A 23,018-nucleotide genomic window follows, 5' to 3' on the forward strand; every position below is an offset into this window, starting at 1 on the left:
AGAGAGTGCTAACAGAATGAACGGCAGGCCGAGCCGAACGACAGGAGACTGAGAGGAGGTGAGATGCTGAAATGGGCAGGGAAGGCCTTCCTCAGAAGGCTGACTCTGGGAAGTGAGCCGAACAGGAAAGGCAGATGCATGGGGAGTCGGGACCTAAAGGGCTGGAGAGGTCTGGGAAAGAGCAAGCTCACGGCTCACTGGAAATAGAGGCGGAGAGGACGCCACGAGGATGTGAAAAAGGCGGGTGGTGAGGGCAGAACGGGGAGCCTCGGTCCTGAGCAGGGGACAGAGATGGCAGAGTCGACGACGATGCGCCTCTGCAGCTGGAAGAGAGCCCGGCGAGCAGAGGCCCTGGAGAATACACACGAGGGAGGGAAAGCTGCTCCAGGCTGGGTGCGAGGGACGCACAGAAAGGAGACAGAACTACACTGGCGGATGAGGCAGCAACCACCTACAACAGCCGAGTCCAGAGCCGAGGGGCCAGGTGGCGGGGAGGGGCACCCCACCATCAGCGTTCAGCTCCTGGGTAAGAGACGGCCATTTCCAAACACACACCAGTGACCACACTCCCCTCCCTCAGGGTTTTCCTCTGTTTACACTGCTAACCTGTGCCTCATAAGGAGATTCCGTGGTTAGTAGAACACCCTAAAACAGTCCCGGGAAAGGCACACCTGGGGTTCCCCATGTCCCCACCGAGACTACAGGCCTGTTCTACTCTTTGGAGGCCTAAGAGCGTTCATGCTAAGGCAGGGTTTCTCAACTTCACAACTGACATTTTGGGTGGATAATGTGTGGTTTGGGGGGCTACCCTGTGCATTGCATGGTGTTTAGCTGTGTCCCTGTCCTCTAATCAGTCAGACGTCGCAGTCATCATGATCCAAACTGTTCCCAGACGTTGCCAAATGTCCCCACGGGGCAACCCACCCCCTACTGGGCACCCCTCGCTCGAAGGACCCCAAAACCTGGGGGGAAGGCACCCACACACACACAGGACTGGTTGTCATGTGCACATAACTGAAGAGGCAAACGGGCCGGCAGGCGCACTCAGGAGCACAAGGGTTCCTACCAGAAAAGTTTCCCAGCCTGTGCTTCTCCGCCCCGGATGTAATGGGTTATTTCTTTGGTGAAATTCCATTCTTCTTCTAACAGGTTTTTTAGACTATGGGATGCTTGAGGTAACTGCTGCAGCATCTGGATCCAGCTTCTCATGTAATCAAAATACACCTTAAAATACAAAAACATAAAGGGAGATATTTGAGAATGGAACTCAGCAGCTCTCAGCTTTCGCCTCTGTTAACCGGAAAGCTACAAATCAGAAGGGCCAGGTGGAGGGGGGCCCTGAGTACGCAGCACAGAGAGAAGCAAAATCTTCATCACAGGACTGCTGTCTAAATGGGGATGGTCTCTTAAACTGCACAACTCAACCCCCCAGCAACTTAACACATTATTTACAGTCTCTTTAAATTACCAACAAAATAAAATGTTCACCATGTTACACAGAGGTAAAAAAAGAATCAAAATAACAGCACCCAGAAATGTTCATTATTAATATATTGTGAACATTATTCCTTTAAGAAGTTGGGATCCTTACTTGTCTAACCGCTTATTTTAACTTCAGACAATTATCTTCCGTGTTGAGCGGGAATGAACACACTTTTCCCCGCCATCCCTTCCTGACACCCAGATTTCTATGACACAGCTTTTTTCAAGATTTATGACATATAAATTATGATTTCTAATCAAAATACCCAGTTTTTCTGAAATGGGGTTTATGTCCACCACAAGTCCTACAACAACAGCCTTCCCATTCCTAACTCCTTATTTTGATGTATCTGCTGTTTACTAGAGGGTTTCACTATCCATCAGCTTTTCTCAAGACAGGGTCACAACTGCTAGATTACAAACCCTCACTGCCTACGGGTTTCTTTTACCGAAAGGACAACTCGAATTGAGTATGAAGTACCTGAGTTACACATTCTCTGCCCCGGGACGCTGAAGGCATTACTCCTCCACCACTTACTAACGCTGCGTGTTATTCGAACTAAGAGCCCTGATGCCGGCCCCATCTCCCGCTGTCCCCACTCCCCTCACACCCGGAGCTGCCTTGCTTTTTCTCTGCTCGGAGGTTCACAGGATTCTGTATTTAGTCTCAGATCTCAGTTACCTCCCCAGGCTACGTCTCAGAGTTTGCTGGAATGAACACTTTCTGAAATCCAGTACTAATTTTCAGGAGGCAAACTGCAGGTCTGTATTTCAAGAAAACTGTCTTCTGTTGTGTCTTTGGATGCTTCTGGGCCTCCAGCAGCCAGGCTGTGTGGTGGGAATCTGCAATCCGGGTACCTTATGAACACCGGTGTCTGAGTATGTGGAACCTACAGTTTATGAGTCTACCGCCATCTTCACCAAATGAAATAAATCTCTTAAATATGAGACCAGGACCCTCCTCTGGCTTCTCAGAGTGCTGCTTCCTCTCCCTTAAATCTGGCTGTCTCCTGAGGGTGGCCTTCTCTCGTACAGCCCTGCCATGGGGTGCCTGTATGACGACGGACTTCACGGGCTGCAAGCAGTCTGCATCCTCGTGTGCATCACTGAGACTTTCAAACCACTGCTCTTATGGTCTTATTTAAAACCAAAACAAAAAAGAAACACCTGCCCCTTTAAGATCTGCGTCATCAGATACACCATCGAACCCTTTCTTCATGCTGTCACCTACTGATTTCCAACTGCCCGTCATCCTTCGTCACACACTCCAACAGCTGACATCATCTTCCTTCCGCCCCAGGCTCAGCCACCACACTGTGCTTCACCCCAGATCTTATCATTACAGAATCATCTCTAGGGCTCATCAATCCAAAGAGCCTGATTCTAAAACCTCCTCTCCTCCATCCAGCTTTCTGTTCAACTACCACCCCTGTGACTGTTCTCTTATTTAATCCTTACCTGAACTCCAGTGCACGGTTTTCTCTTCTCTCCCCAGCTCACTACCCCTTGCTCCACCCCCTTTCCTCCTCATTCAGCTTAAGAGCCAATGCGGTCACGCTCCCCACGCCACTGTGGCCACCACCCCACACCCTGCCACCTCTCCCTTCCTTTTCAGCTCACCTGCCTGCGAAACCCCAAAGCACAATGAGCCCGACAAGCCCGTGCGCCATGCCCACACTCAGGAAGCTGAGGGCCACGAGTGTCACGGGACCGGGAGGAGCCACGGCTCTGTATGTCGTCTCAACCACATGGTGTACGGCCTGGAAATATTCATATCTCCACCCAACCCATTCTCCTTCTCCCTACAAGCACAGTCTGAAACTCTGCCATTTTTGCCAAACGGCCAATGCCCACCCTCACACATCTCACCCCTCCTAGTGAAGACAAAAGGGCATTAGATATAAAACCCCTCATCTTCTCAATACCAAAAATGCACACCCACATGTGACATGCCCTCCTCCCCTTCCTAGCGGTGGCCAAGCGAAGCTTACACTTGTATTTGGAGACCCACCTCCTCATGGCATCTGAGAAACCTCGCACTATCGATTTCCCTCTTCTCTGATATGCATATAATTCTGTTCATCTCTTTCCCTTAACAAAATCAGTCCCTAAGGCTTTCAAATGGTCTCTAGTAACTTCAATTTAAAAACTCTCCCTGGACCCACAGCCGTCACCATGAACCCCACTGCAAGAAGCAGGCCTCAGCGGGAATCCCAGCTGGGTGTGTCTCGGCCCTCCCTCCTGCAGCTCGGCCCCTCCCTCTTCCACAACTGCCACATCTCGTTCATCAGTTTCACATTTTCCTTCCTCTTAAATTCTTTTTATGTGGTTTCCTTAAATCGATCCCATGTTCCCACATCTCTATCTAGTTTACTGTTTTGGTTATTTCTAAGGCCAGGGCCAGAGAAATGAGCTAAGACAGCTGATAGCTTCAAAGTGATTTGTTGCCCCAAGCAAACGCTCACCAAGTCACGTCCCTGCACCTGCACACGTACGTGCTTAGGTTTTCCGAGTCAGGATGATGATGTAACACAGAGTAAAGCCCCCAAGTCACAGAGATTCTGCATCGGGACCTGCTGACCATGGCTTCCCCTCACCCCGTGAAGCTCGCATCCGGCGGCCCTCCTCAGCCGCAGGACACGCTCAGACAGCAGAGCTGTCTCCACTTCTGCTCCCCTGTCTTGCAGATCTGCTGCTGACAAGTCCTCTACAGGGACTCCTCCTGCTTCTCTCCTGACCGTTCACACCCCAGACATCACAGCTCTAATGAATCACTGGCTGGGGAGGAGATATTTAGAGCTTGTGCCCACCCTCATTTTAGCCAAAATTTCAAGGTAAGTGATTGTAACAGTTTTGTGGAAGCAAGGAGAAGAGAGCAGTGTAGTCAATTTCCTCCTTTACCGAACATGGAATTCCGTTCTTTACTCTTCCTTCTCTTTGCTGATTTTTGGTGAGGTTCCTGAGAAGGGTGTTGTGGTACACATAATGTGACTGACCATTCAAAGGCCAATCTCTCCCTCCTTCCTAACAACAACACCGATTTTGTTTGGGTTCCCCCAGTTTTCAAAACATGCCTCTGCCATTAGCCATCAGGCATACTTTGAGGCACAATTTTAAAATCACTGGTAATTTCTAGCTCTTCGTCTGTGAAATTATAGAGATGAAACTAAGGGAGATCTTGTCCCACATGGATCACTCGTAGCAAAACCAAGACTGAATCCTAAGTACTTGCAGCTCTGAGGCGTAACTTACTTGCCCTCCACTTCAGATGGCCCAAAGGAACACCACGGACACCGAAGCTGACTGACCTGGAGGGCACGGTTCACCTGCCTCATTCTCTTCCTTCCTGCCCCAGTGCCTGTGCACTGAAAGGTGCTGTGCGTGCCTTTGCAAAACCACCAAAGACAGTTTGGAAAGCAAAGCACTTTTTGGCTTTTTAAGCTCCTGCTTTAACCATCCACAGAGAGAGAGAGAGAGAGAGAGAGAGAGAGAGAGAAAATAATTTGCTTTTGCTTTTTAACCATGACTTTTCAATGATAACGACTTCTCTGATCTAAGAAATATATAGTATTTCAGAATGTAGCCACATTTTACACAATCTGGTCTTTTATGCATGCTCCTGAAATAATTAGGAAATAATTTCAAACTCAAAACTATTTCTTGCGATATGCCAGATACCATAAGTCCCCTTCATACCCACGTTCTTCTTTCTACCCTTCTACGATAGAGGCTGGAAAGCTAAATATTTGCCTCCCCAGCCTCCACGACAGTCAAGAGGCAGGCAACAGGTTTGGCCAATACGACACAGCGAAAATCTGTCGGCTGTGGCTTCTAGGAGAGCTTCGCTGCTCTGGACTGAGCTGGCAAGGATACTTTTTCCCTTTTCCTTTCTTCTAGCCTAGAAAGTGGAGGTGGTATCTGGAGGTGCTGCAGCCATCCCGAGGCAGGACACAGTGAGATGTCCCACAAAACATGTCTTGAAAACATTACAAAACAATATGCCCATAAGCATGGTCATTTTTATATTGTTTCATTGACTTGCCACATGACAGAATCATCTGTGCATACACTCTAATGAATCCAACCAGTATCCGTTACACACTAATACCCCACCAGACAGTATGGAAGACAAGACCACTTCAAGCCACAGCCCCTGGCTTATGAAGCTTTCGGGCTAGTCGGGGAATGCCGAGGGCAGAGCAGCAGATCGCTGAGTCCGCGATGGCACAGCGCCGATTATAACTGCCGTGACAGTGCAGAGGAGGTACAGGTAAATGCACGTTAAAGGTTGAAGTTGTCAGATAGAGCTTTCTAGAGAAAAGTGAAACTTGCAAGGAAGTCTTAAATGAGTGGATAAGGAAAAGGGACAGGTCTACCAGGAGGCTAGAAAGCACCAGTAAGCACAACACCTGTGGTGTGAGAAGCCTGGGGAGCTCCTCCTGGGAAGAAATCAAAATAAGTCTGGTCCTGCCAAATCACAGTATTCACTATTCACAATTCCTCGGATGTGCGCGGTTCCTCTGCTAACGCTTGACCCGGGGTGACAGCTCCCACGTCCCCAGGCCAGTTGAGAGGATCCGTCTCCAGGTCATCCCTGCACGTCAGCAGAAGTCTGCCCTGGCCCTCAGCACTCGGGGGGCAAGTACCCCCTATGCCCAGGTCCCAGCAGAAGAGGAGCCTCTTACTGTCCACTCCTGCCTTCCCAGCCCGAGCGCGGGCACACGATACAGAAATGGCTGATGCCAGACGGCTGGATAAAACAGGAACGGACTATGGTTCCATTTCTGGGCCATTCTGCTATAAGATGAAGAATCTTACAGTTAAACAATGAACTAGGGTAAGCTTTGTCAAAAATTCTAACGCAAAAAAAACCACTGCGGATTTGTTAAAACGTGGATTTGGGAGAAACAAATTTAATCCAATACTAGATGAAAAAGTCAGGCTGAAGACTGCTGCCCCCCTTCCCACGCTCGCTCGCTCTCTCCCACACACATACGGGCACGCGCGCTCCAGCATCCTGCCCCGCCCCCAGGTCTCACCATCAGCATTTTATGCAGGTCCTCCTCGAAGGCGTCGATGTTGCAGTCGGTCTTCTCCAGGTGGTCCAGCACCTCGTGCAGCATGAACTGGTAGTACTGCTTCATCAGCAGGCCGCCCTTGAGCACCTCTTTACACTCCCTCACCAGCTGCAGGGGCACAAGCTCTGTCACTCCACACACCCTCACTGCATCCCCCTCCTCATCCTCAAAACCTCTGAAAGTCCTAAAATATTTTCCAATTCCTTATCAGTTCACTTTATATAACCATTTTAGTAGTCTTGATTAAAAATTCAATAGTGAAAATAAAAGTGGTTGGTATTAAGAGCATGAATACACAGAGAAATTATCATACAGGCAAACACTGATTTGTGAAACTATATTCCCCTACAAAAACATTTATGTAGAAAATAAACCCCACAGAAAAAGATCTATTTTTCTACTAGGGATAGGAGAGAAAAATCTCCCAATGAAACTGATGATTTTTATCCAAAAACATAATAGAGATTCAAATATACTCACATGCCACAGAGCACGACAATCTTTGTAATAATTTAGCATAGCAACTACTGTGATTTGTGGCCTTTACTATCAAAAGCTTCTAATCATCACAAAAATCAAACCTAAGCTCAATTTGATGAAACGAGACGGAAGTCCAGGGAAAACAAATCTAAACAAAAAGCTGAGTGCCACCGCCATGGGCAGGCCCAGCAGGTAATGCTGGGAAGGTGGGGGAGGCTGACATGAGATGACTGACCTTAAAGTCTTTTCATCATAATAGTTATCATATATTACCATAATATTATTTAAAATGATGGGGATTAAATAAATTATGATGTACCTACGTAGCAGAGCACTACTGCAGCCATTTAAAATCTTGTTTTCGAAAAATATTTAAGGGTAAAAACTCACATATATTTTTTTTCTTTGACTTGTACGTGTAGGAAAAACAGATGGATAAAAACATACCAAAATAGTGACAGTGGTTATCTCTGACTGGCAGCATAATAGGATAATTTTCATTTTTGTCTGTATCATTTTCTGTACCTTTCAAATATTCTACAATAAATATGGATTGCTTTTATAAACAGAATTTCCCCCTTTAAAATGGTCTAAAAATAATCACCCACGGTAAGAGAGCCATGGCTAGAGTTGAATCTATCAAAAGCTATTCTGTTCAGATGTAAATTTCTCTGTTAAAGATGTCACTTAATTGCTTATAACCAAATCTTTGAATAATTTTAGCCAAAATTTGTTTTATTTTGACTCTAGTAACGCTACATTCATCTAAGTATTGTTTTTATTTTTTAAAATATTTTAACATAAATTCCTGTTTCATCCTCACAATAGCTCCATTAGCAAAAAGTAAACTCTGCCTTGTCTTACACCAGGTTATATTCCTGAAGTATTCATTTTGTGAGAAAGGGAAGTATTTTACCCAAACTTCCTAAATTACCACTGCAATCAGGTGAACAAGTGAGAAGCATGGGCACAGTGGATGACAGGACAATAACCAGAAGCAAGGTGGTGCGCAGCAGGGCGCATGAGGAAGCAGCGCTGTCTGGTCAGTGCTGGACAGAAACTGAAGTGGGGACAATAAGGTTCCACAAGCCACCCCCTCTCCCAGCTAAACCAACAATTCAAGTCCTATTCTGTGCCTCTCGTGTGGCCTGTGTTTGTCCCCAGGTGCCATCAGTCATCCTGAGCCAATGAGCTCCTAGCCCTTCCATCCTGAGGGGACGGACATGCACAGTTGACAAAAACACACCTTTTTCTTTCTTTCTTTTTTCAAAACCTGACATGTTTATTTTGCATAGTGGATGTGGTCATATCATAAAGCACAAATACAAACATTCGGCAGCATTCACTGTGCTAGATACAACTGCTTCCATCCATTCCTGTTACCTCTGGAGTATCAAACTCGCCTAGAGAATCCCATCCAAAACGAACGAAAACCAAGAAAACAGCAGCTGTCATTACTATTTAATCCATGCAATTGTCTAAGCAAGCAAAAAGTCCAAACATCTCCCCATTGCATACTCTAAAGACATTTATCTGTTCCCGTGGAGCTTAAATAGAACAAAAATAAATAAATTTAAGGAACTTAAACTACTTCTAATGAGTGAATTTTAAGTTTCCAGCCTCCAAAGACTGAGGTTAACAGACTATGTCATTTCATCACTGTACTTTTATACCCTTTTGGAATGAGGAAGTGATGGCAGAAAGGTTGAACCACAATCTTATCTTTGAGGACTACATGCAAAGAACATTTTAAATTACCCTAAAAAGAGCAGCTTAAAAACACTAACATACACTCATTTTTCACTACTTGCAGCAATTAAAAAAAAAAAATCCTCAATCCAAAATAAAAACAAGCCTATAGAATAGCACAGTAACTGCTAAATATTTTTAAACAGTCGTTGAAACAGACCTGCTTAATACTCAAGAGAGATGGTTCCCCAGCAGGTCTCTGTTCCAGTCTTAACTTCAGACACTCATGTATCACGTTCAGAAGGACTCGACAGAGCACCAGGAAGGCAGGCTCGAAGGAGGGTAAGTCCATGGACTTCAGCTCGTCCCACGACACAGTGCTGCACTTCTGCTCTGAGGAAGGTGGCGTCCTGGATAACTGCACATAATCGGAACCCCACATGGGGTCTGGAAATTCGGAAAACTATAACAAAAATTCAACAAAGGTTAAAATAGCATACAGAAGAATGTCCTAAGGTTGTGGTTATCAACTATTATTCTCTATAGTTTGCTGATGATCTACAAAATCACAATTTTTCAGGTAAAATAATCTTTAGAATAATTCAACATTTTCAACATAGACCCAAGAAGTTCTGAAAGTAATAGAAAATCATAACAAGGACACCAAATTATAATATTTTTATCAAAAAAGCATAGTAGAAAAAGAATCAAGTTCATCATTTGCATCATTTTATCATCATACTTAGAATGATTAGAACACTTTATTTTGAAGGTTCTATATAGCATTATCCACAGCTATCTCCAGACTGAGAAAACCAGAAATTACTGAAATTTGAGAAAAGATTACAAAACCAGGGAGCCATTTATATAAACATAAAAACTAGTTGGTTCAACCAATTCTTCTGTCCGTTGCTCTCCTGAGCTACACCAAATGATGCTGATAGAAAACAATTCATAAAATTGAGCTGGCTGGTCCCACTCAAATATCTGCTATTCAAGGTTCCTGGGAATCTCAGTGTTGCTCACACTTTCTTATAGTTACCCTCTTCAGATGCCCTATACTTTCCCTCATAAAATAGGGGATTTGGAGCTTTCTCCACTGTCCTTAGACCCCTGGCAACATCATCCTGACCAATCATATCCGAAGACCTTCCCTTCTCCTTTTATTGAGAAAACAGAGGCCAACAAAATTCAAAAACCTCAACTTCTCACCAATTTATTTTTTTTAAAGATTTTATTTATCCATTCCAGAGAGAGAGAGAGAGAGAGAGAGAGAGAGAGAGCAGGGGGAGGGACAAGCAGACTGCACTGAGCACGGAGCCAGACATAGGGCTCGATCTCAGGACCTTGACATCATGACCTGAGCCAAAACCAAGAGTCGGACGCTAACCAACTGAGCCATCATCCAGGCGCCCTTCAACTTCTCTTCAATTTAAAACATCACCAATTATAGCTATTCTGCCTCCATGTCATTCATATCTACGCTCCCCGTCATTGAGTGAATTCTTAACTGGTCTCCTTTGCTCACATCCTTTTATGCTCAATACATACTTCTGCATTTAAATAATACATACTTCAGTTTCCCGTAACAGCCAAGAATTTTAAAAATGGTACATCATTTTTAAAATGTGATCAATGTGGTCAGGGTTAAGACATGTCTGTTTTAAAAGCTTTAGGCATTTATAAATGCTTGTTTTCCTCCGGTGTAGAGAATGAGCTCAGGTCAAAGGTTTATTCAAAGCTCTACAAAATTCAGCGAACTTTCTCTGATAAAATTCTAAAGAATTCTCTTGGCATTGTCTAGAGCTCCAGCCCGCTCACCCATGCGCTACAGGCTCACTGGGACACAGAACAATCCTTACTTGTCCACAGTGAAGGCAACACCACCTGGGAGACCCCACAGCCAGACCCACGCTGCTGAGGAGGAAACGGGTTCCCACTGTGATGCATGCTGGTGGCTCAATCCCCGTCCAACGAGGAACAGATGTTAAAAAACTACTGAGCACGGAAGAGGAAACAGCAATTTTAACTAAGGAAACCAAGCTGAAGCATCAGAACAGCTGACACTCATTTAATGTGGGAAACAAGAGAGAACCATAAAATACTCTACTACACGACTGCACTGAAGTCCTCTGGAAAAAATTTAACCAACCAAGATTTCTAAAACAAATTCAATAAAGACAGTGAAAATAGAATGGATGTGGTAAAAACTAATAACTCAGACATTAACTATAGAAATTATCCCTACTGGGGCGCCTGGGTGGCTCAGTTGGGTGGGCGACTGCCTTCGGCTCGGGTCATGATCCTGGAGTCCCGGGATCGAGTCCCGCATCGGGCTCCCTGCTCGGCGGGGAGTCTGCTTCTCCCTCTGACCCTCTTCCCTCTCATGTTCTCTATCTTTCATTCTCTCTCTCTCAAATAAATAAATCAAATCTTTAAAAAAAAAAAAGAAATTATCCCTACAACGAAGAGCAAAAGAAAAAGGAAGGGAAGTTTCGAGTGAAAAATAGAGACACGGAAGTCGGATCTAGGAGCTTCACGTGAGAATAACAGGAGTGCGGAAAGAACAGAAGGAAGAGATGGAGGAGAGCTTTTTGCACAGTCAAGATATCACTAATATGTGAAGAAGAAAGAAGAAACCTTGGACACGGAAGAAATCAAAGTACAGTTCATTTACCTTCACTAAAAAACTCCCTGAGGAAGTACAGTAGGGTCTAGTCAAATGAAAATTAAATCAGAATAAAGATCCAAAAACAAAAATACCCAAGGAAGTGCGAAGCCACAAAACTAGCAGCAGTTATACAGGCAGATACAACTCCATCATGGTAACTTGGTGAAAGACTATAAACAACTCCTAGAAAGGAAGGAGTATTTGAATTTTTTTTAAAAAAAGCACACCGTAAGAAAAAAAACCCGGATCTTAAATTCCCAATTATTTCAATAAAACATGAGAGGAAGGGGGCAATAAAGTGCAAGATCAAGTGCAATTTCATCCATTTATTATTACTTCCAGTGAGAAATACAGGATTAAATATGGTATAAGATCTGTGGTCAACTCAGGAAAACTGAGTTGACTCAATAGCAGAGACATCAATAAAAATGCAGTGTAATTACAATCATAACCCCAGTGGCATTTTGTGGAGGTTAATAAAGTCATTCAATAAAATTCACATGGAAGAAAGTAATGTGTAGAAGTGAAAACAGCCCAGAACTTTTTTAAAAGAATAAATGGGAAGAACTGCCCTACAAGATGGCAAACTTTACTAATAAACCTACTTTATTTAAAATAGAAAAGTAGTGTAAACAGATCAGCAGAGAAACATATCGAATTATCTACAATAAACACATAAAAAGTAGGCAGCAGCTGAAGAAGTTGGAAAATGGATAAGCTAATGTTAAAGAAAATTGAAAAATAATTACATCCATACCTACCCCCATAACTATAGTCATAATTTTTTAATTATGAGGCTATTTTAGAAATTCTTGCCTGATATGAGAAACTAGAGAATGTATTAACATAAATACAAAAATATGTTTTGAACATATTACATATGGAAAGACTCCAAATGTTAATACAGGTTTAATAACCTAAACACAGAGCTATACATTAGGTTAAGCCATATAAAATTGCCATTTTAGTCAGTCAAATATGACCAAATATTGGCAATTTAGTACAACATAATAACCGGAATTCTGGAAAGACAGTGGTGGCAGCCGGATTTCGATTTCCCTTCGCCCCCCCATAAGAACACACAGAACAAGGGCAACAAAGTCAAAACTCCTTGAGACACATGTCCAATAAAACTATGTGACAAGGTATCTCTGTGAACTCCAAAGTAGAAGAGATGGGGGGAAGTGAACCGTGCCAAACCCTGTAGTTATCAGCACTTGTGCAAGGGAAACACGGGGGATTAATAGGGTGTCTGATGGGCCCAAAGGGGCAAATTCCACAATCACTATTGACTATTCAATAGAAAGCTCCCTGCTTCTCTTTGAGGATTTCAGTGAAACAGAAAGCGATTTGGGTACAAAGTCATGAGTGAGGTCAAGGGGTTGCAACAGGTTTGAAGGGGCTGAAGTGGTTTAGGCCTCCCAAACTCTTAAAACTATCAGCTAAAATCCCCTTTCCAGGACAAACCTGCTAGACTGAAATCCAACTGACCAGGAAAGTAGAGTAGAGGTAAAGAACAACAAGGTCCAGAAGTGGGAGGGGAACACACCAGAAGATCTCAAAAAAAGAAAACATGTGCTTTGGCAATTCAGAAGGAGGAGCTCAAAGCTACAAACCCTAACACTTCTGAACTCTCTCTTTCCTTAAAGTTCATGAAAATAAATACGTTTAAAAATGAGCAAAAGGACTGTGCTAGAATCCAATACAGGGTTATTAAGCAGAGAAATAAGCAGAATAACCCTAGAGACAATGAAAGCCTGCCAGAAAGACATGCCCACTAAACAGAGAGGACTGCAGCCCAATTTTCAAAAAAAAGCTAAAAGAAGAAAATCATAGAAAATATAAAACAACATAAATTAGAATTAGAAAAACTCACAAAGAGAGTGGTAGTACTTGAAAGGTAATTTTTTTAATTGAAAATCATTTTGGGGGCCCCTGGGTGTTTTAGTCAGTTAAGCATCTGACTCTTGGTTTTGGCTCAAGTCATGATCTCAGGTTCATGAGACAGCGCCCCACATCGGGGGTGACCAAATAATGGTTGAGGAAAGTTTCTCTTTGTAGCAATATCTACTTAATGCAGCTGATAATTAAGCTAATAAGAAGAAAAGAGAATTAGAAATACCACTTTTCAATCCTTATTGAAGTAAGCGATCTATGATCATTAACTGCTAATGTCTCAAAGAGACAGTCATACATTACGTGTCCCCATGAAGCAGTATTAACACCATCAATCAACCAATCAAGAAATCCTGAATCTAATCAAGCCACTAGTTTTTACAGTCAGTTTACACAGAACACAGAGAAAAAGGAAACAAGTAAAAAGGACAACTGTAGGCACAATCACCACAATTCGGACTGTAGGAGAATCTCTATAGGATAAGAGGTCCAGGTTCTTCAATAAATAACATGGCAAAAAAAAAAAGGGAGGGGGAGCTACAGATTAAAAAAGACCTAAGAAATATAATGAACTGGGGACACCTGTGGGGCTCAGTCAGTTAAGCCTCAACTCATGGTTTCAGCTCAGGTCACGATCTCAGGCTGTGGGATCAAGCCCCGTATCAGAGTCTGCTTGAGATCCCCTCTCCCTCTCTCTCTGCCCCTCCCCACCACTCAAGAACTCTCCCTCTCTCTCTCTCTCAAATAAATAAATAAATAAATAAATAAATAAATAAATAAATAAAATCTTTGGGGGGAAAATATAATGAACTCTTACCTTGTATGATTATTTGAAAACTGACAAATTGCACAATATTTTTTAAAGAAAACCAAGATAACTATGACACAATCAAAATATGAACACTAAGTTGATCTTTGATGATCAAGGGAGTTAATGCTATGTTTTAGGTGTGATAATGGTACTGTGGTACATTTCTAGAACAAGCCCAAATCCTTCAGAGAAAAATACTGAACTATTTAAGGATAAAATATGACACCTGAGGTTTTCTTCAAAGTGAGGGAAGAAGGTGTCAAGTGGCTGGGGGTACTGGCCATGAGTTGATAATCAGTGTGCTGGGATACAGATTCAAAGGGATTCATAATATTATTCTGTCGACTTTTGCATGGGTTTAATAATTTTCCATAACAAAAATTTTTGAAGTATGTAAAAATAAGGGAAAAAATATAGAATGTTTTATAATCTACACACAAAATAAGGTGATCAAGACTAAAATATTTTAAACTTCTATCTAATGAAAAACATCATAAACAAGGTAAAGACAATTTACAGCCATAATAAAAAATGAATAATATCCATAAAATAAAAATAGCTCCAACAGGTCAAGATTATAATAAAAAAACCAACAGAAAATGAACAAAATGAATAAAAGAAAATTCAAAGAAGACATGCATGTGGCCTATAAACTTGACAACAGCTGAATGTCACTAAAAATGAAAAGAATTAAGATTAAAAGGAAATTATAGTTTTTACTGATCATGGCTGCAAAAATGAGGACAAATGGGATTTCTCCTACACCACTGGGTAAAGTATACATTAGTACAGCCATTGTGAAGACCAACTTCGCAATATCTATCAAAGATTTAAATATGTATACCCAATGACCCCATATTTCCATTTCAATTAACCATTCTTACAAAACAATGAAGTTCATAAAGGGGAATGTACACAGTATTTGTGGCTACACCACTTATAAAGGAAATAAATTAAGTGCCCATTAGGAGTGAAATGGTTATAATCATTAGGGAAATGCAAATCAAAACCACAATAAGAGGGGCGCCTGGGTGGCACTGTCAGTTGGGCATCCGACTCTTGGTTTCAGCTCAGGTCGTGATGTCAGGGTTGTGAGATCGGACCCCAAGCACACAGTCTGCTTGAGAATCTCTCTCCCTCTCCCTCTGCCCCTTTAGCTCATGCGTGCGCTACTCTCTCTCTCAAAATAAATCTCAAAACACACACACACATACACAAAATAAGATATCACCTCACACTCAGTGAATGGCTATTATCAAAAAGAAGTAAGAAGTGTTGGTAAAGATGTGGAGAAAAGGAAATGTTTGTGCACTGTTGGTGGGAATGTAAATTGATGCAGCCACTATGGAAAACAGTACAGAAGTTCCTCAAAAATTAAAAACAGACCTACCATATGATCTAGCAATTCCACTTCAGTGTATTTATCCAAAGAAAAGGAAAACACTAATGCAAAAAGAAATCTGCACCCACTGTGTTCACTGCAGCACTATGTACAGCAGCCAAGATATGGAAAAACCTAAGTGTCTATCAATGGTGTGAGATTTTACATATATATAAAAAGGAATCTTATTCAGTCACCAAAAAAAGGAAATCCTGCCATTTGTGACAAGGATGGATCTTGAGGACATTTTGCTAAGTGAAATATGTCAGACAGAGAAAGACAAATACCATATGATACTACCTGTAGGTGAAATCTAAAAACAAAATAAAACAAAACTGAACTCAGAGCTACGGAGAGCCGACTGACGGCTGCCAGAGGCAGATGGTGGGATTTAAAGAAAACAGTAAAATGATTCATTCCTATGATGTGGCGTCCCATGTAGTAGTTAATTGGAACTGAAGTAGAGCTACATATACCAATATGGGGACTAATCCAAAGAAAAGAGTGGGGGGCGGGGTGGGGAACAACCCTACCAGTCATAGAATACAGTATTATCACTTTTAAAAAAGAGAGCACTAGTCATGATGAGCACTGGGTGTGGAAGTGCTGAATCACTATATGGTACACTTGAAACTAACATTACACTGTATGTTAATTAACTGGAATTTAAATAAAAACTTCTAAAAAAAATAACAAAGATATGTATTTATATAAGCACAAAGAAGTCCAAAAGATGCAAACCAAAGAATTACTACTCTGAGCCAGAGTACAAGATAGGCAGCAACTTTGTTTCTTTATATACACATTCAATAAATAAGTAAAAAAAAGAAAGAAAGTGTATTGTTTTATAAAATAAAGGAAGAGATCAAAATACAGTTGACCCTTGAACAGCACGAGTGTGAACTATGTGGGTCCACTTAGACATAGATATTTTATAAAATACAGTACAGTACTGTGAATGTATCTTCTCTTATGATTTTCTCAATAGCATTTTTTTCTCGAGCTTACTTTATTATAAGAATATATAGTGCATGTAACATATAAAATACATGCTAATTGACTGTTAAGGTTATCAACAAGGCTTCCAGTCAACAGGAGGCTATTAGTAGTTAAGTTTTGGGGAATTCAAACATCACACATATTTTCAACGGTGCAAGGGATCAGCACACCTAATCCCCGTGTTGTTCAAGGATCAACTTTTTGTTACCCTTCAAAAGTTTCCATCATTCTACACCAGGGGTCATATCACAAACTGAAATGCCTACAGGGCCAGGTGGGTGACGTCAATGTGTGGGCTAGGGAAGGGTGACAGTAAGAGAGTAAGAAATGACGGGCACTGGGCGCCTGGGTGGCTCAGTTGGTTAAGCGACTGCCTTCGGCTCAGGTCACGATCCTGGAGTCCCGGGATCGAGTCCCGCATCGGGCTCCCTGCTCAGCGGGGAGTCTGCTTCTCCCTCTGACCTTCTTCCCTCTCATGCTCTCTCTCTACCATTCTCTCTCTCTCTCAATAAAAAAATAAAAATCTTTAAAAAAAAAAAAAAAGAAAAAGAAATGATGGGCACTGTGGTCAACTGGAGCCCACCAGATGCTACCATGTGGGAATGTGGGCCCAGTGTTGATAGACTTCCTCTTAGTATTTTAAGGAAAGCAAAAAAAAAAAAATCCAGACTTTCATGTGAAATCTTATTTTCAAAAGCTAGCCACTACGTCACAAAATACTTAAAGCACTAGGTGGGGCAAAATGTAACTTCAAGAGACAGCATACTGTAATGGTGAAGAGCATAGCTTTAGAGCCAGTTCTGCGTTCACATCCCGGCTCTGCCATATGGGATACATACAACTTTAACCAAGTCACTTGACCAACCCGCCTCCATATAGCAAGTGTTCAGTTAATGCTAGCTACTAGTCTTGCTGCTGGTGTGCTGTCTTCATGGGATGCAGTTCTCCGCTGCGAGCTGAGAGTTCTGTCCTCTGATGGTCTCCATCTTACATCAGGTTTGACTCCGTTGGCTCACTGCAGTCAAAAATAACATAGAACAACTTCCTATTTCCCCTCAAGTAAGTATGCTTTTAGAAAACAGAAAACCTAAAGGCAAATGAGCAAGAATGTGCTTATCAGCTTGCCACTTAACTCAATGACAAAGTCCGTGTAACTTTGCTAATGAAATCAGACAGGTGATGACTGAAGCAAATAAAACAACTATAATAACTGTATTAATGAACACTAATCTGGAAGGCAGGGGTGGGCGAGTACTGTAGCCTACTTAGTGTTTCCAATGGGCTTACTCAGAACTGCACTGGTGCTGGTCCAGCTACATAGGAAGCACGCTGGCGGTCTGTTAAGAATGGCAGCGCTCACGTCCTACCCCAAGAGATTCTGATTTGCCCTATATCCAAAGAGGGCATTAGGTACATGAATTTTCAAAAGCTCCCTGGATAATGCTGGTGTGCAGCCAGGTTTGGACACCATTAGCACAGTTTAAAGTCTGGTATCCCAGAATCCTGGACTTGAATTCCTCCAACAATCTACAGCTCCTGTGATTTGGGGCAAGTTACCGACTCTTCTTATTTGTAAGATAGAGAATTAACACCACCACTTCATTTGGTTGTTGTGCCTAACATGCAGAAGACTTGATAAATGGTGACGGTTGCTAATCTATATCCTCGTTTCTACAGGTGTTGTCCACTCTGAATACAGAAGGCAACCTCTTCAGGGTTTATTGTGCTTATAGGAAAAAATTAGCATAATTATTCTTGGATCATAAAACAAACAATATTTTATTGGCCATTAAACTTGTAACAATCACAGCATCATTTCTAATTCAAAGGAAAGTAATTTATAAAATAACCAAACTCTTCCTTAGGATTTGAGGTAATATGCACGATAACATGCAATCAGGCAACTACACTTTCTTATACACTACATTAAGTAAAAATTTTATCTGTCTCTTCTTCTGAAAATGTATAAATCTCATATGGTAAAGCGAAAAGGAAGGAGAATAAAATAACCATATCACAACCTATGGCTCAAATAGTTTATGGGTATTTAACATTTTAAATGCACAAAACCCAAAGGACTGTACAACACAAAAAGTAAACTTTACGGCAAACTTCAAAAAATCAACTAGAACTCTGCGGAATCCCAGGACGGAATGCAGACTGAGATGATATGACCTCACTGAAGAGGGTGAAGGATAAAGGCGCTGACCTAGCTAACTCTGGAAAATTCCGTGGTGACTCTCTAAGACTAAAGATAAGAAGAACTGTACTGAAATGCTATACTCTAGTTGGCAGATTTATTCCTCACAGGGGTCCCGGTTAGCAATTCTGAAACTACTTTACGTGTATACTCTGGCTGCACAAATATGTAAATAACTGTAGTAATGGGAGCCAGGTTTCTCACCACAAGAGAAAAAATTACAAATAAGCAGGAGAGGAAGGCTAGGATGAAACCGGTGATGCTGGCTCAGGCCCGAGACATCAGTGTGAACTCATGTTTATTTCTCACAGACAGAGAGACAGACGGGTAAGCAAGGAGAATCGATAAGAGAAGCAACTATCAACCTGTGCGTACACAATGGGTGAAAGACGTTCCTATATTTTCTAACTCTACCACTGAATGGTCCTGGAAGCAATGACACCCCAATAGTAACATCCAGTGCCCAGATCTTCATTTCTAAATAACATCCTCCAATAAAAGGAACCAGAGCTCCTCGGGGAAATGACTGATTACTGATTTCAGGAGTGCAACAGGAAAAATAAAGGATGATGCCGTAGAGTAAGAAACTGCTCAAAAAGCAAAACAATACAAAAAAAGATGCAGGGATGTCAAAAGGACACAGAAGCCAACTGGAAGAGTTAGAGAGGCTAAAGAAGGAACAATTTGAGCAACAAAATAAAGAACAATACTACTGGATTATAACCCAAAGAAAAAATAAATATTTATGACTTCCCACTGAGATAAATAAATGGGAGGGAAGAGGTAAATCTTTCATACCGAAGAATTCCAAATAATACATGTAGATACTCCCTACTCCTAGAGGTGGAGATTCATTGCCCTCCCCTTGAGTGTGGGCTGCATCTAGTAACTCACATCAAAGAGTACAGCAGGGAAAGGGAAAACTGCTAACTTGCGGAGGAACCCCGCAGACAACACCTTCACCAAGGAACCCAGGTTAACATCACCAGGGACAATACAAGGCCATGAGGAGCGCTTCAACTCTGTGGCATTTCTGCCCAAGCCCAAGGCCCCAGTCTCATCTTAAGAAAACACCAGACAAACCCAAATTCAGAAACTGTTCTACAAGCCGTCCAGATCGTGAAACCAAGGGAAGACTGAGCAACTACACAGATCAGAGGAGACTGAGAAGGCACGACTAAGAGCAAGGCGGTGTCCTTGACTGGGTCCTGGGACAGAAAGGGGACAGTAGCACAAAAACAGAAATCCAAATAATGTCCTCAGTTTAGTAAACAGTATTTTATACCAATGTTAATATACTAATTTTGACAAATATAGCAAAGTAAAGTAAGATGCCAGTATTAGAGGAAGCTGCATGAGGAACATAACGAAAACTCTGTACTATCTTTGCAAGTTTTCCATAAATCTAGAATCATCCCAAGATTACAAGTTTTTAAATTTAAAGATTTTAAAATATAATAAAATTTTAGAGAAAAATTGCTTTATAAAAGCATGTTTATAAGCCAAGGGGAATTAAATATAAGATCATGTTATTTATAAACACTAATCACAAGTAACTTAATCATAAAGAATAAAAATATAAAGATAATCGACAAGAAATCCTTCAACTACATTCATTACTATTATCACATAAGCCAAAAAAAACAGTGCAAAATATAAGATATGTATTGGGTACAATCTGTGGTGCCCACTGGTCAAGACGCTTCTATCAAGAATGAAAACAAAACTGTCTTTAAACCTAAAGCCTACACACTGCTTAAAACATATGTCCTTCAAATGCGGGAGTATTTGGCAGAAATTAAAAGGTTAAATACATTTTAAAAATAAACATATAGAATAGTCTGGCCCATATTGACTTACAGTTAGCTTCAAAAGAAAAAAAAATTAACAAAGCTTCTAAAAATTAATAGTTTATATTTGGCTTCTATAGTATTTTACCATTTATACAAATACCTTTTTAAAGCCTCACAACAACCCTGTGAGGTAGGTAGGAAAGTATTATAGCCATTTTACAGATGCGATGATTTAGGATCAGAAAGATCAAGTCATTTACAAAGTCATGTGGTGAGAAAGACCCACATCAAGGAATGGAATCCAGTTACTTGATTTCAAAAACTGTGGCTCTTTCTCCAACATACTTAGTCAAAGACTAAAACAAACCCAGAAGGAAAGTCTACATACATTCATATACATACACACACATACACCTCCCCTTCCAGAAATTATGTTCCTGCAATGGAAATAAAAATAAGTCTTACTTTCCGACTGAGTTCATTATAATGTTGAAGCCTCATCTTGTATCAGTTTGGACTGAAATTCTACCTCAGCTCTTGGTTACTCTCGTTATCTGACAAACACAACATTTTATAAAACAAAACTTAAAACAGGGGCTTCTGTACTTCATTTTTGTTTTGAAAAGCAAACAATCTGCAAGTATTTCTAACAGTCTTTAATTCACACACTTTATGAGCTTTGAATTCGTATGACTCTTCTTTTCTATAAGGATAACCTTTGCAGTTAAATCTCAACTGGTCAAACCGAAGGAATACAATGTTGACAGGAATTCAAAACTATGGGCTACCACAGTTCGCCATCTGTTTTCGACTTGAGTTCTAATAGAAAATGTAGTGCACTCATTCCCAAACTTTTTCTTGTTCCAACACATGTAAGGGATGCAAAGCTCTACCATTAGTAGGGACAGTTCATTGTCACAAACGGTTCTCAGGGAACAGGAAAAGAATTTGGGGTTGGGAGTTTAAAGCAGTTTTAAGAAGCCCCCGCATGCCTCCCAGGGCCCTTACCATGAGTCCCTCTCTCTCATGAGATCTACTGAATCAGAGATGAGGTAATACCGCCAGAGCTGTTTCGTTCTTATTACTTCAAAAATAGTGTTTCACAATAAAAATCAATCATCGACCCTGTCTTGCCCACGTGTTCTCACTGGAACTGAACCACTCCAGCCAAAAACCTAGATCAAAATGAGTCATTCACCATCTGAAGTATATGGCAGATCCTTATTCCGTATCTAGTTTTGTTCTACTGATTTTGAAACCTGTACTATAAAAAAATCATATAGTTATTTTGGACTAAACAGGAAAACAGTCATTTGCTCTAATAAAAAGATGTACATAAAAATATCATTCAGAGTTAAAATACTGTTCAAAGATCTCACTGATCCCAGGGTCCTGGCATCAAGTCCTGAATCGGGCACCCTGATCAGCAGGGAGTCTGCTTCTCTCTCTGCCTCTGCCCCTCCCCACTGCTCATGTGCACTCTCTAAGTAAATAAATAAAATCGTAAGGAAAAAAAACAGGATCTCATATATAAATTCACTTTTAAGACTTGTAATTAAAATAATACTCAAAGTAAACTAACTTCTTATAGCTACAAAGTACAGATTCCTTTTGCAAACATCTTGCTATATTATGTGAATATCTGACCCGTTCTCCTAGGGTTCATGGTCTAGTTCATGAAAAATAAAAATCTTATAAACTGAGGTTCTCTTCCAATGTTTCCCATTATAAAAAAATGCCTTCTATTGTATCACCTCTCCCTCCAAAGCCAGCCAGATTGTGTAGTAAACGGAAATTTAAAAAATAAAAATAAAAGGTGCACACGTATGTATGTAAATAGCTACTAAAATTGCAAATGACAACCAGAGACAGGTATAAAGGAACTCAAAGATCTGGGTGCTTTTGCTTTTAGCCAGATGAACATGCAAACTCACCACAAGAGAAAAATTGCTCTTCTCCCTCTCAAAGACGGTATCCAACAGTGTGCCCCTTTCTAGTTTGACCACCCTTAACAGTAAAGAATTTCCGAGACATCAAGCTATCAGAACAAAATTTGCATTGTTTTCAAACTGCTTTTTCTAGGAGGCATACTCCTCTCACAGAAATCTTCACATATCAAAATGTGGATTTGATAACTGAGGCTTCCCTTAAACTTCTATCATCTATGCTAATCGCTAACTTTGCCAAATAAGATCATTTGATCATTCTTACATTCTTATATTTCTCTACAACTCACATCTCTTTTGGCTAAAATCATGTGTAGTACCTGTTTTTATTGGTTTAAAATACAGTGGCCAAAAACTGGACATGCTACTCAAAAAGGGAACAAGCTATTGCAAAGAATAGAGAAAGAACCGTATCCATGACCTTGGATGCCATATTCATTTAAAAATATTTTAGCATCATGTTGGCTTTTTTACTGACTCATATTCAGCCTGTGGTCACCCATGATTGTGGCTTTCTTCCTTCTTTATTTATACCTAGCCTGTCCTTCTCCATCCTGTATTTATATGGCTGGATTTTTTTCCTCCACACACC

At 41.3% G+C, this 23,018-nt stretch overlaps 1 protein-coding gene across 1 annotated transcript in view; it reads right to left on the reverse strand.

Annotated features, from left to right (window-relative positions):
• The window catches only part of MAP3K4 (mitogen-activated protein kinase kinase kinase 4), a 111,112-nt gene that overhangs the window by 33,513 nt on the left and 54,581 nt on the right, over positions 1-23,018 (reverse strand). Inside the window, exons 4-6 of the mRNA XM_088023808.1 lie at positions 8,950-9,192; positions 6,522-6,668; positions 1,067-1,224 (exon numbers count right to left, since the gene is read on the reverse strand). Coding sequence (XP_087879934.1) covers positions 1,067-1,224; positions 6,522-6,668; positions 8,950-9,192 — 548 coding nt within the window. The remainder of the gene's footprint in view (positions 1-1,066; positions 1,225-6,521; positions 6,669-8,949; positions 9,193-23,018) is intronic.

Source organism: Eumetopias jubatus, unplaced genomic scaffold (genome assembly GCF_037043125.1).
Source record: "Eumetopias jubatus isolate StellerSeaLion01/CBP00866 unplaced genomic scaffold, mEumJub1_p1.0 scaffold_6, whole genome shotgun sequence".
NCBI classification, from domain to species: domain Eukaryota; kingdom Metazoa; phylum Chordata; class Mammalia; order Carnivora; family Otariidae; genus Eumetopias; species Eumetopias jubatus.